This window comes from Schistocerca americana, chromosome 6 (genome assembly GCF_021461395.2).
Source record: "Schistocerca americana isolate TAMUIC-IGC-003095 chromosome 6, iqSchAmer2.1, whole genome shotgun sequence".
NCBI lineage: Eukaryota > Metazoa > Arthropoda > Insecta > Orthoptera > Acrididae > Schistocerca > Schistocerca americana.
The window spans coordinates 451,321,484-451,342,193 of NC_060124.1; the positions used below are offsets into that span (position 1 = coordinate 451,321,484).

Sequence of the window (20,710 nt, forward strand, 5' to 3'; positions counted from 1 at the left end):
TGAAATAGCCGAAGGAGAGGGAGGAGCCGGCCAGTGTGACCGAGCAGTTCTAGGCACTTCAGTCTGGAACTGCGCGACCACTACCGTCGCAGGTTCGAATCCTGCCTCAGGCATGGATGTGTGTGATGTCCTTAGGCAAATTAGGTTTAGACTGATGACCTCAGAAGTTGAGTCCCATAGTGCTCAGAGCCATTTGAACCATTTTTAGAGGGAGGAGGGTGTCTACTAAGACCACGTAAGTTAAAGGAGCTTTCACCGACCATCATAATAGACTGCTCGAAGCAGAACGAGATAATTGAATCAGGATCTATAGAAGTGTGAACTGAATGTGAATCATCAACAAATTTCGCAGAACACACTGCTGCGTATGCTCTAGTTCTACATGACTGTGTGATCAACTACTGCCTGCTCACCAGTGTTGTGCAATGAGCTATATACTGTAAATGAATAGATGCTGCATGATACCTAGAGCCTTTCACAATGACGTCTCAAGGTGTGAACATCATTGTGGATGCTCAGGGTTTCTATGATGGTAGGCATAGACAGTTTGTATTTAAAGATGTTGCGTTTGTAGCATAGACACAAGATGCTGGAATAATAGACACATTCTCAGCAAACATTGCATCACCAAGATCTTTCAAGTATGTGAGGTGTGCTAAGACATGGAAGAGTGCAAAGTTGTTAGCACATTTCTACCATGGAATTCACTGGGATGATCTTGGCGTACCCTATAAAGACATGGTGACTGCGCTTAAAGTATTAGATCACACAGATACCATTGTCTACGTGAAGGGGAAGGAGAAGATCTCATGGATGCGTCGAGTCTTTAAGTTTGCCACTATTCAAGACCTGGAATTCTATGGGTGTCCTTCTCTCCATCGACTCAAGAACATGTATCAAGAAAGTGTTGCTGTATCTGCTTATGAAAATGTAAAATTACTTTTAAATTGGATGAGAAATAATTGAATTTTTAGTTCACAACCTCTATGTTCTTTTTTCCCAACCCTGTTCCTGCTTTGACAATGTATGTCTGTGCTTTTCTTCAAGTACAGGAGATATAATTTTAGACACGTTTGCTATATATCTTTGGAAGCAGACATGGTCACGTGCCTCCTGCTCCCATAACCCAATTCATGTTGCATGATAGGCGTAATTCCATGTAACCATTCTATATATTTTGTTATCATCCATGTTAAACTTCACCTCCTTAATAGCACTCATCCTCAGCAAAACTAATATCATTTGAGACATGCACAGCCTTTATATACATACATATACATACATAATGCAATAGGGATAGGGTTTTTGTAAATAACAACAAGAAAGATGTACGGCAACTAATTTTTTTCTTGCTTTATTCAGTTCACACAAATACAATATAGTATTGTTGAAGTACAATATAGTATTCTTGAGGTAAAATATAGTATTCTTGAGGTACAAATTGACTCTGCTATTCCAATACAGAAATACTTTTAACTTAAACGCTACAACGGTAACAGTGGTATGACATTTTTTTATAAATCTATGCTAAAACCTAAAGTGGAGATACTTTCTTAACTACTACTACTACTACTACTACTACTACAACTAAATTTGACAGCCCCATTAGCATAGTTTTTACAATAATTCTGATGGACTGCACACGCTTAGAATCTAATTTTAACAGCCCACAATAGCAAAGGTTTTTTTACAATAAGAATTCTGATGGACTGTGAGCTATATATATAGACTTAAAAAACTATTCTGACTTGAATGGCTAGCAGCAGGTGAAAAACTTAAAAGCTATTCTATTTTTTAAAAAAAACACACACACACATGGTCTGTAGATTTTTTTTTTTACAGTATAGAAATACGTTGTAAATAAATGAATATATAATTTTTTCTATTGTTGGGTTTTTGTGCTTTTTCTTCCTTTCACACACCTGGTGTGAATATATAAACATAAAATTTTATTCTATTTTTTCCATTTTATCCTTTCTTTTCCACACATTCTCTCTCTATGATACACATGTACATAGTATACAAAAATATATTACACACATTCTCTCTCTATATATACACGAGTACATTGCACACAAAAATATTTACATCACACACACACACACAAAATTAATTACACTATGATAAAAGGTTCATACTACTACTCTGCAGACACAGCTTCTCTCTCTCTCTCTCTCTCTCTCTCACTCTTTCACTATCACTCAATCAGAGTCCCCCAGCCCTTCTCTCACTACAAGTGAGTAGTGTGACTACGGGCGAGTTTCAGTCCCATAATCACGAATGACCCTTTTATTGTCATGAGGTGACAGACCGATTTTAGACTATAGTACAGTGTACAGTGCCACCCAATAGATGAAGCTATCTGTATCCATAAAAAGTAACCTAGAATCTGCGAAATGAGTTTTCACAAACTCATAATGAAAGCCGTACATGTGGAGTTTGGATAGGTCTAGTATCCACATCCCCACATAAATCGGTTTGATAAACTCGAAGCCAGTCTTTGCCATCTCCACAGCAACAAAGTTCTTATTGAATATGGTACCCACTTAAAATTTGGTGTGTCAATGCACTTTCTCATGCCATAACGCCCATCCCATTCGGTTCTAATAAAAATTTCACGTCACCCCCTCAAATTCTCCATAGTTTTAACAAAAATTTAATTATTCATTTAATTTACAAAAATCTTTCTCAAAGTCATGAGTCACGGAAGCTCTCTGTCTCGTATTCATATCAATATACTCCTTCAACCAGGGGGACTGCTTGAAGGAGATAGCCTGGGTGATTCTAACCAGCTCCATACCAAAGCTGAGGCATTGCTGGAGGTTACAATAATGAATAATATATCTCCACTTATCCCCCAGCGTTGCCATCAGTTTTGGTGTGGAACCTCCTCGCATCATGCAAACTAATAGGGTATGAGAGTTCTGCCTGTGCCACAAACCCTACATCAGAATCAGCTGCCATACCCCCCATGATTTTTCCACCTAATCCCTTGCATTCGTCTTTGGGCACCCACCGAAACTCGCCAATTGGCAGTGATTGCTGCATGGCATGCCCATATAAGTTATTCATGTCAAGGTACATTATATAACTCGAATCAAGGGATGAATTGAACCTGTCACCCATCTGTGGGTTATTTTCCTTTGCATGCCTATGGACACATTGGCAAAGTCCCACATGGATCCCTCGCTCAAAGAAAAGAAGCATGCCGGGATCGGTCAATAATTTGATGCTGCACTTCGTTTTCTTGAGCATTGTGTCCCAAGACAACCGAGGTGCCATGTAATAAAAGGCAGGATCCAGAGAATATGTGGTCATGCTTAGACTCCGGAATTTGTCAAAAACGTCCGCAAGCAAGCGCATGTCTGTGTCCATGCATGTAAGGCCGTTGGTACTCTCCTAAAGTGGAAATATTGAATTCCCGTCAGACATTCACAGCTTGCTCATACTCTGCATTCGTTATGGCATCGCCTGTGAGGTTGCTGGAGAATGCAGTTATGTATAGGTAGCCTGGTTTTGTTGAGTTTCGCCATACTATCCACATACTCATATGGGAAAACCCCCTTCCTAGTCACAAGCTGAACCTTCTCCTAGTCGGGAAATGCAGCTCAAGTGATATGCATATCCCCCCGAGTAGAGTTTCAACGAGTTTCTGGAGTGATGCCTGCATAGAACATAGCTTATCAAGGAAGCGGAGCATAATTCTTGGCGTCATTCATTTGGAAAATGAAATATACTTCTCGACGCTCTCAGGTAGGACACTGACCTAATCTTTCTCTAAACCAAAATCAGCCAAGTGCTCAGCTAGAAAGTGAGCATCATACCCACTTAAATTGTGGAAGAAAACGGGTATGTGTCTAGGTAGCTGGTACTTGAAATTGCATGCGTTGTGAGCTGCCCCATGGGACTTCCCTGTAAGATGAAAATGGTCCCTACGAGGAGTTTCCGCTCTTATGTCTAATGGCAGCCCACAAATATGACAATCAACCACTTTTATTATACAAATCTTCATTCTCCTCGATTTGGTCATGAGAATGTTGCTGCTGTAAAGCTTATCAACCTCCCGTGAAAATTTTTCGAGCTCAGTGAGCAACCAAATTGCAGTACCGTCTGCGACGTAAGATTTGTATCGGTTAAGACTTGAATCGTATGATGATACAATTTGGTATGCTGCTGCATATGGTACGTGTTTCTCTGTACAGGTTGAGTGTGAGGCTGTAGGCTCACCTTCACAGTGGGTCACAGGAGCAAGGAGGCATTCAAAGTCGGCATACACTACAAACAGGCATCGCTCCTGGTGGTAAGCATTCTTAAACTTTATGAATTTTTTGTCATCATAGGCATAATAACATGCACCAGTTCCTTGGAAGTGCAGTCTACTACATGCATGTCTAATAAATCATCTGATGAGAAATAATTGAGACACCTTAAGCAAATATGTTTTACACAATGATTAGTTGATAGTTGGCAGGAAAGGATTTGGGACATGTCATTGATCCAAACATAATGATACTGATCAACTTCAGAGAGGAGCAGCATGTTTACATGCAGCTCACACTCACTGGCAAATTTTGAGATATGGAGGGGATTGACGATTGTCTTGCTCATCTGACTTGCTTTTCTTCTCCAGGCCATAAACATGAACTGATATGCTGGTATTCTGGGCCTCAAATTTAGGTATGTCCTGGATCTTGATGGGGAACTCTATACCATAAAATTCATAACACGAATGAATATTATCACCTACATGGTATGTACTGGGATGTTCAGGATAATCCCTTCAATTGTACTTTATTTTGCAAGCCAGGATTGACCATGCAAAACAAGCCTGATCCTTTCTAATTTCGACATTAATGCATGCCTGCTTATTAGCTATATCTTTATGGAGATTGATATAGCTAGGCCTTCCATTTGCTGGATTGTAGACATGTATATGGATGTACAGGTGTAGAATTCTGCTGAGTGCCTTAGCTGAGCCTTTCACTTCCATCTCTGAAAACCAGCCCAATATAGCACTCAAGGTGGATTTACGAAACCACTCGGTGATTGATGTGCTCAGCATTATCACTCCATTTTCGCCCCAAAGGTAATGAATACTCGTCTCTCCAACGCCAGACTAAACTTTGGGGGGAGGGGGGCGATAATTCAATGCAAAGCATTGCACTGCATTTAATGGCGGGATACCGCGAATCATTGACTACCTTGAGGAGCTCTGTTTCCATGACAGGAAGGCACGTGGTTAGAAATCCAACAGGATCACAGAACTCTCCTGCCAGGTTTTCAATCCTGGTGAACGAGATTTGCTCCTCAAAGGCGTTGGCAATCATCGAGTTCTGCAACTGTGGTACCTGACCACCACGTATCACTGACCTGATGTCCTTCACTAAAAGAACAGGGGAGGGAACTGCCACTAGCCACAGGATCTTCACTAATACTATAACTAGAACTATTCAACAGTTGGTGAGGTGGATAGGTGTGCGCTCTGTAACTCATGTGACGGTGCAGGAAGAGACGCTGATGATGAATTGAGCCGCTGCGAGAGGGTGGCCCATGGCGAGAAGAGTGATGATGTAGCGGCTGGGATAGCAGCAGCTGCAGCGGTGGTGGTGGGGTGGGCTGCGGTGGCTTCTTCCCAGTGAGAGCAGCCCAGGACAGGGTCACCCCCAGGTACGGCAGCCATGGCCGCTGCGACAAGCGCGTCACGTGCAGCGACTAGCGGAGCCCTTATAGGAGATGTGTGCCTTTCCGGACGCTGCTTTGATGATAATGAGGATGGTTTAGCTGGCACCGTTATGCGCACAATGCCGTGATGAGGCACAATCGCTGTAGAAAAACAAGTAGAGATAAAATAAATAATAACAGTTAAGTACATTGTTTACCACTGCTGGTCCGATGAAAGAATGAATTATAACGAGCACATGGTTATAAACAGAGTGAGTACTTACCCTTTTCGCTCTTGGTCCAGGGCATAAACAATCCATCAGATGACTCCACCACACCATCAAAAAATCATCATAGTTGTTGTACAGGAGCGGGAGATATGATTGATCTTGTCGGTTGGTCCTCTCCTAGAGCACTACTATTAGAGATAGGTAATTTTTTTTTTAATTTACAAGTATGCTGCCTGGCCATCTCATTATTACTTGCTGGAGGCTGCTCCCGCATCCACCGATGAACAGCCTTCAGCTGCCTGTCCAGTAAATCCAGATCGTCTAGAGCTGCTCCTGTATCAGGATGAGAGACAATTTTATTTATTTTGACTGCCTAGTTACACTGAAAGATCACACACATTGATATTTTTCTCAGTACTTACGTGAGTGCTGTTCTCGGTTATCTACAGCTGGGAGCTGAAAACAACTATCTATTGCAGCATTGTTACGTCAAACATCTCCCAGCTCTGTCTCCAACTGAATCTGAATTTGTTTCAGGTGCTCTAGAAAAAAAAGTATGAAATAAGAAAAAAAATTTGAATGGCTAATATAGAAGAAGAAGTACAAATTAGAATGAAAATTATACTCACAAGAGAATTCCGACTGTATCGAACACAGGAGGCTGGATTTCCAGAGCCTGTTGCAGCCCAGCCCGCTCCTCACACTCGAGGACAAAATCCGCGAAATGTACTATAGCAAGGAGACATAATTAATAAGGCGAATTTAACATAAACAAGAAAATTCACAATCAAAAAAGAAATTATTTACTCACTTGGCAATCCCGTATCCTGGACTCTATGTCTCTTCCCACTACACTCTGAGATGTTGTTATTGGAGTTAACTCTCTTCATCTTTGCAGGGATAAAAGAAATGGCGAACACACACACGAACAAACGAATGATGCGACGAACAATGGACGCGTGAGAAAGACAGTTGGAGAGAGATTTCTTATATGGATGTGATGACGCAGTATCACGTGATCTCAGTATGAACCATTGGGTGTTGAACATTTTAGGGGGAGGGGGGTGGTCTGACTAGCGGTCCTAGTGACTGAAAGCTGAACTAGCCAGATGCTTCCAGTACCTCGAAGAGAACTGAGTCTATGATAATTTTTCGATTTACAGCGAAAGAATTCACATTATGAGTGAAGATGGTATTTGGAATACACACTGGATGATATTGAATTCAATCTTTGAATCTGAAGTCATTATGTGTATATTACGAACTCATCTGAGGAGAATGCAATTAGATATATTCTTGATCAACGATTTATTGCATCTCGCTCAAAGTCTGTGAGTTTAGTGATTTTTTTGAACTTGAATGCCATATACGCGTAATTCTAGGTTGCTGGTTTTAAGACTAGTGTTTGTTAGATTTAGTTTAGCTTCGTAAATGCTGAAACAAATCATTTAGAAAGTCCTGAGATGATAAAATAGAGAATTTTTCTTTTTAGTATTTTGGAATGGTGTACAACAGAAAAGATGAAATTCTGGGCTATTTTGGTAAACAGCTTATACTTGGCAGGAATGTTTTTGTGGAGACATCAAGAAAGCGAACGTTAAGGATTTGTGGGACACTATACAATTTCCGACTTGGCTCTTATTTTTAAATAGTGATGTAACTTGAGAACTTTGTTAGAAGTGCGATGCGTCAGCTACACGTCACACGTGTTCCGTTAGAATCGCTAGCATATTTCTAGAACACGAGAGAAAAAAACCGCTGGAGCAAGTGTCAGAGGTCGAACATGTAAGGGAAGGTAGCGGCTCAGGGGTAATTAGAATGAACTACCGTTGTAATATCTTTGTGAGTCAGAGGTTGACTTACAAGAAAAAAGACGGCGAACAAGTTTCAGATATCCCACTTTTGCGATATTGGCGCTAATTCGGGCGCTCTCCTCGTCGCAGCCCCGCCCTTGCATGTGGGCAACCCACACATGAGATGTCACAGCGAAAGTACTAAGGATGGTATTGCCTATAATACTGATGAATGCAGTTGCCGATTGATTAGTTTATCCGTACAGACTGTCCAACATGTCTACAAGATATAGCGTACAATTCACAATCATGTATCATGTCCTAAGGGAGTGGTCATAAAAGACCTACAGCGGCCAGAGACGAGTGTACTGCTTTGTCAATCAGTTTCAAATCCGACAGGAACTGCTGTTATTAGTGAAGGCAGCTCCGTCTCATCTAGTTTCCGAGCTGACGACTGAAAAGGGAATGGCGTGAAATGGACGTTTGGAGTCGGGTACTCCGTAAAAGGCCATTGCTCACAGAGCCACTTAAAGCTGCACGTCTTCCGTGCGACAAAAAACCTGTACAGGAGCGAGTAGGATTCGCATGCTGAGGATTTCGAACAAACTTAATTATGCGTAAAAATACTTCATCCATTCCGAGAATCAAGAATCTCGACGATTTCTGCCTGATGCCGACGTTGATACTGGCATCATAGCAGTCCTGGGAGCTCCAAGACTTTCAAGAATGTTTTTCGTGTGATATATTTGTAAATTGTCAATTTTCGGATTTTTTTCCTTTACTCGTATTGTGAAAACTTGCTTCCTGCCAAATGTGACGATTCTAGGTCAACGGGAAGTGCTCTTCACTGAGGTGAGAATGTCATGGGATAGCGATATGCACATTTTCAGACGGCGGTAGTATCACGTACCCATGGTATAAAAGAACAGTGCATTGGTGGAGTTGTTATTAGTACTTAGGTGATTCATGTGAAAAGGCATCCAACATGATTATGGCTGCACGACGACAATTAATAAACTCTGAACGCGGAATGGTAGCTGGAGCTACACGCATAGGACAATCCAGTTCGACAATCATTAGGGAATTTAACATTCCGAGTTCTACAGTGTCAAGAGTGAGTCCAGAATACCAAATTTAGATATTATCTCTCACCACAGACAATGCAATGGTCGAGGGACTTCACTAAACGACAGAGAGCTGCGGCGTTTGCGTAGAGTTGTTGGTGCTAAGACACAAGGAACACAGTGTGAAATAACCACAGAAATCAATGTGGGATATACGATGAATGTACATGTTAGGACAGTGCGGCGAAATGTGGTGTTAATGGACAATGGCAGCTGATGACCAATGAGAGTGCCTTTGCTAGCAACATGACATCGCCTGCAGTGCGTCTCCAGGGCTTGTGGCTATATCGGTTGGACCCTAGACGATGGGAAAACCATGGCCTTGGCAAGATGAGTCACCGTTTCTGTTGGTAAGAGCTCATGGTTGGGTTCGAGTGTGGTGTAGATCCCCGAAGCCATGGACACAATTTGTCAACAAGGCACTGTGCAAGCTGGTAGTGGCTCCACAATGGTGTGGGCTGTGTTTGCATGAAATGAACTGGGCCGTCTGATCCAACTGAAACGCTCATTGACTAGAAATGGTTATGTTCGGCTACTTTGAGATCATCTGCACTCATTCATGGATTTGGTATTCCCAGACAACGATGAAATTAGCGCCATTTCACTGGGTCACAATTGTTTGTGATTGGTTTGAAGAACATTCTGGACAGTTCGAGCGAATGGTTCGGCCACCCAGATCACCTGACATAAATCCCACTGGACATTAATTGGACATAATGGAGAGGTCAGTTCAGGCATAAAATCCTTCACCGGCAATACTTTCACAGTTCTGGACGGCTCTAGAGGCAGCATGACTCAATATTTCTGCAAGGGACTTCCAACTACTTATTGAGTCCATGCTTCGTCGAGTTGCTGGAGTATACAGGACAAAAGGAGGTCCGACACGATACTGGGAGATATCACTTGACTTATGTCACCTCAGTGTATAGATTTTGATGACTGAGTTTGCGAGTGTCAAAATAATAAATGGCAGTATCTTTTGATTGCATTGACTTAACTTTACATTTGGTACACTATTAAGATACCCTAGACCTTAGTATATGACATGAATTTCAACTTGATACATCGACATATTCCCGAGAGAGAGGGGTCTTAACAGACGGTTGGATAAACAAACAGTTGGATAACAAATAAAAAAATTCTTTCGTGTGATATAATTACAAATTAACAAGTTTCCAATTTTTGCCGTTAACTGTACTGCGAAACATTGCTTCTTTCCAAATTTCATTATTCCAAATTAACTGGAAATACCCTAAAGGTTTTGATGCGTGAGTTAGTTTTTGAGTGTCAGAATTTTCACATAAACAGCCGTATCTTTTGATTGTATTGGCTTAGAAGCTTCAGTTTCTTACACTGGCAAGGGAACGTAGACCTTATAGTGTGGCATGAAGTTCAAACTTATACGTCTACCCGTCCTTGAGGAAAGGGGTTTTGAACTGTGGGAGGGACAGACAGATAGACTTTGTTGTCAACAAAATTATCCTATAAGGGTTCCGGTTTTACTGATAGGTACAGAATTCCAAAAACACAGAAACAGGACAATAGTTGGGTGATGGACTGCAATGTAGTTCGACAAGTCGCGATTTTTGTCCCAGTGATGCTTTGCTTGGCGTTAAGGGCTACTCAACGAGGCGATTAAATTGCATTGCATGGAGGATGTACTTGAGGTCGGAGATGGTTCTGTGATGTTTTAGGGGTGTTCTCGTACCACGATTTTGGGCCACTCACTATAGCAATTGTGATCACGAGTCAGGATCAGAGCCATAAAACTACCATAGGCTACCGCACATTATCGTAAGTAATCGTAGACTATGGTAGTTTTCCTAGTAGCTTTAGTCAGATAAGATCGTAACTGCATTACCTGTACATTAGGTGTGTAGCATACTATTGGGAGTTACCTCATTTCGATCGCTTTGTCTGCATATGTCATCAGTGTCTTATTAGATTCCCCAAGAAACTGACGTGGTGAACTGTCCAGAAACGGAGTGAGGGTGTGTAAAGAAACCTAGAAACGTTGTTGTTCTACATAATTGTCCTCCGGTGCGCTAGTTAGAAATAAATAGTAGTTATAGCAACATTGAAATTTTCAATGTTTCATTGAGGTTTTATTCGAAAATTGTTAATTTCTAACGTGAAAGAGACGGTGCTGTAGTAAAGATGAATTAAAAATATAGGTTTATCATACAGCGATAGAAAACGCAATTTCCTAAAAAAAAGGTAAAATTTAAAGAAAAACGCAAAACAAAAACGTTTCAGACATAGCTTCTGTACTTCGTTGAGCTTATATGAGACATGTTCGTGTTATTGCTAAACAACTTTCTCAGTCATCAATATTAACAGGAAATTCTTGCCTTTTATCATGTTGAAGAACGTTCCATTGAGTTCAAAATAAGAACAAAGATTATATGGATTTTTTGTGATTGTACATGTAAACTGCCCTTGCATCAAAAGTAATTGCTTTGGTTACATAAAACTGCACGGGTTATGTGGTCAACTAATTTTTATTACTTATAAAAAGCAATCTGTATTTTGTACGGAAATAAAATATGCAATGGACTAACGCTGAACGGCGTGCGATTCTAATTACGAGTAAAGCAAAAAAACAAAGAGAACACGTCGGCTCCCAGTTTTTCACTCATTCATTTACGTTTCTTTCGTACCACTGCTACCAATACCACCCACTGTCCTACTGTCTGCTGCATTATTTATGTACTGTTCTAGATCTACCGAACCGTAGTTTTGACAGAGCGCAACTCTAATCAGGATGTTTATTTCAACATTTTCGGCGACCCTTGGGCCTTCATGGCCTGGATGATGAGCTCAGTAAGTGTTGCCACTTCTTCTGCATCTTCATGACATATGCGCAGTGGACACTCCCATCTTCCAAGCTGCATGCATACATTCCATGGACTGACAAACATTCAAACACCCTATTGCAGATCGACTGGCCCTCTAAATCACCCAATCTTAATCACACATTAAATTTCGAGGACTATTTGGAACAGCAGGTGAAATGTGGCATCATCATCCCTGCAGGTTGTTTCATTTATAGTGGCTTCTCCTGTCTGCTTTGAGAATATCGAAGAACAAACAAACAATAATAAATAATGATAATAACATGTGATCAGTTTATACATACAAACTTTGCGCGCTTGACAATGGCTTTTTGCGTAAGGTCCGTTCATTGTAAGTTTGACCGTGAGTGATTTTTCTGTAAATATTTCTTTATTGGACTTCGTAGATTGAATACGTAGATTGAATTCCAAAGCTTTGGTTCGTACTGGACCTTTGATATAATTTGTAACACGGAACCTTAGCCTTGCCAAGACGCCATTTAATTGGAACAATAGCTTGCAACATAAATGAAACACAAGATTAAATGATATCACTGTATTCACAAAATATTATACTAAACTAAATTACATAGACACATTAATTCTGTTGCTGTGTGCAACTATGAGTGCACCTAGTGAGATTGCATCTCATAGAATAATGGCGGTGTGCCAAATAATTATCTACCGCAATGGCAGATATGCGTCCTATCTGGACAACTACCACAACAAAAAAGTTGTCGCCTTCTCGGCAAGACAACTGAACTGCATAATTATTATAATGTTGCAGCGGCTGCAAACCACAATAGATGCAACCGCTTATACGAATTGATATCTTAAGTAGTTCTTTATTTATATTCTGAACTTATATCTACGTTTTTGCTATATATCCAAGCCCATCCTGCAAATGTGCCTTTAAAGTTGGTAAGTCTACGGGATCATCAGCTGGATATGGCATACGTGATGGGCTGATGGACCCTTTTCCTCGCTGAACTAAAACCATTATCAAGGACTAGTTGTACCCAGCCACACTTCGCTGTGGCTCAATCTGCTTAAATAAAGAAGAAAGAAAAGAGAAAACACAATCCTGTACTATGTATGGGATCTGGATATACATCCTAATCTCCTTCTCTCCCCTGTCTCTGTCCATCTTCCGCTCACCTTTTTTTTTCCTCATCTCCTCCTCCTTCCCTCTCTCTCTGTCCATCATTTCCCCCCCCCCCCCCCCTCTCTATGTCCATCCTCTCCTCCCCCTTCTCTTTCTCCATCTCCTACTACCCCCTCTCTCTCCTCCTCTCTAAGTCCATCACCGTCTCCCTCGATTTCTGTGTCCATGATCTCCTACCCCATCTCTCTCTCTTTCTCCATCTTCTCCTGTCCCTCTCTCCGTCAATCTCCTCCTTCCCGTCTTCTATGCCCGTTTTCTCCGATCCCACTGTCCATCTTCTCTTCCTCTCTCTCTCTCTCTCTCTGACCTTGAGCTTTGTTAATTGTTATTGCAAATTCAGATTCTAATCATAAACCAATAAACCATAAATACAACTTTCTTGTTTGCTTTCAACGTGTCTAAACATGTATTACAGCAACGTGTAAATCAGAAAGGTACATCTTGAGATTTTTGGTAAGAATAATTTCCCTGTGTGATTGTGTGTGTGTTAAAAATATACGTGTATTGAAGAATTAGGTAACACGCCAACCAATCGGTCAAGAACATTCTGAAATTAACGGTTTTGAGAAAACCAACTATACATTTTTATAATGTTGCCCCTTTTATTACGTACATATTACATATTTACCAGAGGGTCTTCCAGTAGGTATAAAAACACGTGAGTGTTCGAAAACAATGTTGTGTCAAAATATGAAAGTAATCCATGAAGAACTTTTGAGATTTTGAAGAAACGAACACCTGCATTTGTACTTATATAGAAATGTAATGTTTGTATTCGCAAATCTCGGAAGTTTTTGACCGAATGCCTTGAAATTTTGAAACAACATTGCATTGGAATGCAATTGTGTTTTTATATACCTATTCTTTAATATGTGTAATATATAATTTTTATAAATTTAATAATAGAGAAACGCCGTTACAGAAACTCACAAAACTTTATAGAAATAGGTACCTAAAACATGTCTATATTAGATGCAACGCTGTGTCAAAATTTCAAAGCAACCTGTCAAGCACTTTCGGAGATACACCAGAGACACACGATCTTGGACAAATGAACATTTACATTTTTATTTATGTAGATAGAGGCAGAACTGCAGGGTAGTAGCATGACGTCCCTGGGAGTGTTTAACATTCTGTCTGGTGCGCTTATCGTATGATGCAGTGATGAGAAGACAATCATTAGTAGGACCCATAAAGTGTTCAAAGTGTCGTATTTTCTCTCCTCCTTTCACGAAATGTACTTACGCATTTCACCAGGGTCTCTCTCTGACGACCCACAGAGCTTCATGTAGAAATGATATACCCTTTTACCTAGCTCCGTACAATCTCTATAGCTGCAGTGGTCCAACCGTAACAGAATGACAGTGTGATCAAAGTAATACGCGACATGTTCTACATTATTTTACTGATGGTTGCACAGGAAGAACTGATGCTACTACAATATAATCAGACGAGTACAATTTTTGCAATTATGATCACAGGTAAGCCTTGACAGGAAATGGAATTACAGTCATCTCATAACAAAATGTACTCAGAATACCTAACACTTAATTGTTACATAGTTCTTAAGTAATCGATTGTGAGTAGTCGGAAAAACATGTGACTGATGGACTGCACAGCAGCTACATTGATTGACATGAGGGTCAGACCTGACGGGTTGCATCATATTCTGAACTACACCAGAATTTTCCACCATAATTTGGAATGGGAATTTGCATAAGTTTCATCCCTTATGTTCACTTCGTAGTAAATAAGGGGGAAATTATGTGTCATATGGGAGACAAGCACTCGTGAAAGCCAATTTGGAGCCACAGCAACAACATAAGCACATAGTCAATGTCTCTGTCTCACTTGTAGGCAAGTTAAGTATCTTTTTTAGAGAAATGAGCGCAACGTGGTGTGTATGTTCTACTTTACATGAGCCTAAATTGGAAATCGACTTAGCAACACCTTTCATTAGGGCTGTCCAGATGATCATACCACAGGAAGTTGATGTGAAGAATAATCTCTGCAGTGGCAACTGCAATTAATCGTTTATTGATTGATTCATTTATTTATTCATTTGTAGAGCAACATACTTTGTATGGGTGTCGTCAAATGTTTGTACAATGTTTCTTATTAAAATGAACGTGTCTTTTACAGTATTTATAGCTCTTAAACTTAGTCCTACTTTCGTAATCATGTCATACATTTTTAGGTTGTACAGTGTTCATGAAAGTTAGGTTATTATCTCTAGTTATTTTAAATATTCATTTACAGTGTAATAGCTATTATTTACTAAATATAGCCTTTGGTTACGGGTGTGGGGAATATTTACATGTTTACTTTTTTGTGGCAGTCTGTTGTACAATTTTATTCCATGGTATAATACACCATTTTGAGTTTTTGACTTATTTCATCTCTTTAGATGTAAACAGTGTCTGGATTTGATTCCATGGTATCGCATTGTGCTGTTTTTGGTGAATAGATTAAGATTTTTTTCTTATTTACATTATGTTGTGATAAATGTATTCACACAGAACCAGAATTTATAGATTTTTGAATAATTCTATACAGTATGCCCTGTTACTATTGTTCGTTATTTTTAATACAGCTCTTCTCTGTATCTTAAAAATAGTCTGATGTTCCCAGCACTTATTCACCAATAAATTACCCCATAACTGGGGATTGAAGGCATATATCCGAAATAGGCTGCTATGAGGCATGAAGTATTGCATTGTGGCTCAAGGATTCTCAGGGCATAACATGCTGAGGATAGCCTCTTTGCCAGAATCCTCACCTGTTCTGTCCGTTCAATTGACAGTCTACATTCAACCCCAAGAATTTGCTATCAGTTACACAATCTAGTATATCGTTGTTTATTTTCAGTGTAGTATAATTGGGTTTTTTATTTAGTCGGAAGTTTATACAATTTGTCTTTTTCACGTTTTAAGTTACTCCGTTCTTTAATGACCAGTTGTAGGCGTCTCTAAGAGCTTCATTGGATTTTTCTGTTAACTGTGTTAAATTTTCGTTTGTAACAACTACGGTGCTGTCATCAGCAAATAGCATATTTTCTCCGTGCCTGACAATCTGTGAAAAATCATTTACATGCATAAGGAAGAGGATTGCGGCAATAAACTTCCCTGGGGGACGCCTATATTAAATATGTTTCGGATCTGACAAGTGTTTTACTACTAGTCTTTTAGAAACATATGAGATTTCAATTCTTTGCACCTGGTTTTCCAAGTATGACAAGCTAGTTCTTTACCATATCCCTTGTCCATAATAGTTCTAACTTGCGTAATAAAATACTGTGGTCAACTGCATCAAATACCTTTGACAGTTATAAATAGTGATGGGGAGCTAGTGAATGAGTCGTTCAAATGAACGCTTCACTCCAGTGAAGTGTGAACTAACCACTCAATTTCAATGAACTGGTACTTCAAACTCTTCACAGATAGCACACTCCACACTATTTTCTAGTCCACTCACTGTCTTCCCCTCTCCCTCTCCCACTACATCGGCGCTACGTCACTCATCCTCCCTTCTCTTCAGTCCTCCCTCTACTGCCTGTCGACGAATAGCGCGGTGTTTGTGGGGAACGATAGGTTTAGGAGGGGTTGTGGAGGTGAGGGGCGAGGGGAAGGCAGCGTCAGCTGCTTCCTGCAATGCTGGCATCATTCATTACCCATGGCTATTTGTGCAGTTATACTTCGCGTCTAGGGTAACCTACCGTTGGCAGCGCTTGCAGACAAATGAATATTAAAGATACAAACGAAGAGGCTGGCTGTGTGATCACGCACAGCCAACATGAAAATAAAAGGTTTGTTAGTAACACTGAAAGAGGGATCTAACCTGAAATCGTACCAATGACTACAGGTGACAGTTTACGTTTTGAATCTGGAGGGTTATTATTCTCAACAAAAATTAAATCTACAGGAAAACTTATGAATAATTACCTAACGTAGGTATATAGACTTTGTGACAGTGGTAAACACATTCATTCTATTTCGGATTAAATTTTAAAAGGAACATAAGATTGGACTGCATTTCGTTGGTAGCCCTAGTTTTCAGTCCATGAATACAACAAATAATGTTTCATTTGGCAAATAAAGACTTTTTTGGGCGCTTCATGAGAAAATTTCGAGCAAGATTAAATTGTATGTGACAGGCTTCTCTGTTTATCTTTCCTTTTGTCCCCTTCGACCATGCTCTATGTAAGTTGACTCAGAAGCTGTAAGAGCGTGAAACGTTGCGTGCACGTTACTGCATAGTTCGGCCATCTGTTGGTAAAATTATTAAGTATTACGAATCTTTATTGTACGAGCGAGGCGAAGCGAGCGTAGCCGCGGCTGAGCGGCGAACTGGGCAACTTCGCCAGGCTTCCGTACTTGGTGAAGGAACTACTTCATTTGAATGCTTCACGGCAAAGAGTGAAATGAATGAAGTAGTTCACGGGAAGGAACGAGTTCGACCCATCTCCAGTTATAAATAAACGCCTGTTGCGTTCACGCCCTTGTCTGGTGCTTCGAGTACAACTTCAGGTAAACTGTACTGTAGTTGACTGTGTACCTCTTGTGGGCCTCAAACCGATTTGTTAATTGCAGAGAAAGTTGTATTTGTCTAGGTACTACATTCGTTTTTTTTTCATGATCGTTTCTATGGTTTTGGAAATGCAAGATAACAAAGAAATTGTTTCCACATTTTCTGTATCATCATTTTTAGTACTCTTTGCAACTCTTTGTAATTTGTAAAAGAAATGTTGTGTGCTTCCTATTTTACTTCTCCCTAATCTGCAGAAGCAAGTATGATTCGTTTGTACATGGCGCAGCATGACATTACACTGTGCGTAGGGGAAGTAGGTCAGACGTCTGCTAAACGACGTTGTCACGTTGCCAACCTATCGTCTAGCAGGTCAATCAGTGCTTGCAGCGACTTCTCTGTGAAGGACTCTCTCATAAGAGGCAAACAAACGGAGAGGTTTGAACAAGCAAGTCAAGGTCAGCTGCACTGTTCCACGTGTTTCCCATATGGATTCTCTGCGTACAGATCGCGAAGATCAGTTTTGTCTCTGTTTCTTCGCCAATCTCTAACTGTCAATTCACCGACTCCATACTCAGCAGCAAGTTTTTTTTAATGTTTCTCCTTTGTCTAGTGTTTCCATAACCTCCAGTTTCACATTCAACGGCACAAATTTCCTCTTACTCCAGCCACTCATTGTAATGTATAAATTAAAACATTAAGAAACACCTAGTTACACATGAATAGTACACTGTACATACATACTTGGAAGAGCAGTTGAACGGAAGGAGGATACAAGATGAACATCAACAAAATCAAAACGAGGATAACGGAATGTAGTCGAATTAAGTCGGGTGATGCCGAGGGAATTAGATTAGGAAATGAGGCACTTAAAGTAGTAAGGGAGTTTTGCTACTTGGGGAGCAAAATAACTGATGATGGTCGAAGTAGAGAGGATATAAAATGTAGACTGGCAATGGCAAGGAAAGCGCTTCTGAAGAAGAGATATTTGTTAACATCGATTATAGATTTAAGTGTCAGGAAGTCGTTTCTGAAAGTATTTGTATGGAGTGTAGGCATGTATGGCAGTGAAACATGGACGATAAATAGTTTGGACAAGAAGAGAATAGAAGCTTTCGAAGTGTGGTGCTACAGAAGAATGCTCAAGATTAGATGGGTAGATCACATAACTAATGAGGAGGTATTGAAAGGGTTGGGGAGGTTTTTGTGGCACAACTTGACAAGAAGAAGGGACCGGTTGGTAGGACACGTTCTGAGGCATCAAGTGATCACAAATTTAGCATTGGAGGGCAGCGTGGAGGGTAAAAATCGTAGAGGGAGACCAAGGGATGAATACACTAAGCAGATTCAAAAGGATGTAGGCTGCAGTAGGTACTGGGAGATGAAGAAGCTTGCATAGGATAGAGTAGCATGGAGAGCTGCATCAAACCAGTCTCAGGACTGAACACCACAACAACAACATACATTCAACTCTTTAAAATTAACGTGACACATGTGGTCTCATTACAATACAGATGTTAGTACGCAACCAACAGACATACACGTACAGGTGGGCTCATTACAATACAGATGTTAGTACACAACTGCAATACAGTACACAACCAACAGACATACACGTACAGCAAGGGTGTACTGTATTGTTAGTTGGGCGTACTGATTTTAAAGACCACTGTTGCTGAGTAGTCACAAAAACGTGGTAACAATATGGATGTTACAATTGATTGTCAGGCGGTCCCACTGTTGGATCGTCAAAGAAAGAGCAAGTGCAACCATCGAAACCTAACGGAACGTATCCATCTGTAATAGAAATGCATCAGATATCTGAGGCCAAGGTTATTTCTACTCACTGTGAACGAAAACCGTAAGTGGGACAGTTTTACCGGTATTTTACACGGAAAATTGAAAGAAACTTCAAAATGTGGTACATTCGAAAGTGCGTAAAACGTATATGCGGACAACGTGTGAAAACAGGTTTTTACTCTAGTTTTATGTAAAATTTTGATTTTCTTAAAATCCAGCTCGAATTACACGGAACTTCGAAATACCGGGGCTCGAATTAATGGGGCCCTACTCAATTCCTCGATGCCTTAGGTGGTGGCCTATCAACCGATCCCTTCATTTAGCCTAGTTGTGCTGTAAACAACTTTTCTCTCCGAGTCGATTCAGTACCTCTTATTAATGATCTGGTCTACCGATCTAATTTTCGAGCATTAGTCTTAACACGACATTTCAAATGCTGTTCCCTTCTTGATCTTTGCTATCGTCGCTATGCTATCTATCGCAGTCACAATGCAGTGCGCTGTAGCGACACTCTCCACCGAATTATGTTGTTCATGAAGGCGATCTGAAGTTGGTCACGCACGGCAAAAACCGGTTACTTAATATGAATATTGTCTCTGAAATCATTCACTGCAAACAAGGCTGCAATAGAGAGAATGGAATGCTAGCAACACTTATTGATATTTCTAGTTTCTCAGTTGCTTACTAGGACAGGGAAACTAGTCCCACCACAGCCGAGTCGTTACCTGTGTATAATAATTTCTCCTGGTCTTCTGGAATTGGCCGCATGGTATGCAGTGTGCAGCGAGGGTCGGTGCTTGGGAGTGGAGGAAGTTTCTGAGGCACCAGGTAGGTCTCTATCTGAAAGAAACAAAGCTATTAAGATTTGTTCATCCACTGTGACCAAGTTCTTACAAGTACGTTCGTCGCTCAGCTGAAACGGGGATAGAGCTTTCAGCAGAGGGAATTTGTGTAGTCATTTTTTTTATGTGGCATCACATCTAAAGCATTTTATTAGGTAAGGAAAGCAGTGGTGTAGCGTGGCTGCAAAGGTTGGGGAGACTACATTTATTATAGGGAGACAAAATAGTACAATAAACAACAATTTAAACCAATGAAACAAAATGCATGAAATAAAACAACATCTACTATTACTACTACTACTGCTACCACTACCGCCGCCACTAATAATAATAATAACTAATTTGTTCAAGAAACGATGACAAATTTGTAGAACTCCAGCAGCAAGAGAAGAAGCACTTATATTTTCTTGTACATAAGCGCAATGCGCCTTTTCTTTCCACGAATGAGTCTATAACTCGGTCTACAAAGATCTAATCACTGGATAGCTCTCCAAGTAGTGTCTTTTCTATTACTAACGTGCTCAAACACGACAGCCGAGTGTTGGACATTGAATTCCTTAAACAATTCTTCACTCGTTTAAGAGTACTCATGCTTCGTTCACTGCTTGCTGTAGTTGCGGGTAGGGTCAAAACCAAACGCAGAAACTTCGTTGTTTCTTCATAAACAGAGTCTAAATCATTCTTGACAATGTGCTTTAAGAGGATTCTTGGACATAAGTGTTTTTTTTTCACATCAA

At 40.4% G+C, this 20,710-nt stretch overlaps 1 protein-coding gene across 1 annotated transcript in view; it reads right to left on the reverse strand.

Moving 5' to 3' along the window:
* The window catches only part of LOC124619815 (protein ATP6V1FNB-like), a 54,859-nt gene extending 34,917 nt beyond the window's left edge, over positions 1 to 19,942 (reverse strand). Inside the window, exon 1 of the mRNA XM_047146411.1 lies at positions 19,857 to 19,942. Coding sequence (XP_047002367.1) covers positions 19,857 to 19,899 — 43 coding nt within the window. The 5' untranslated portion in view covers positions 19,900 to 19,942. The remainder of the gene's footprint in view (positions 1 to 19,856) is intronic.
* Between the last annotated feature and the right edge of the window lie 768 nt (positions 19,943 to 20,710).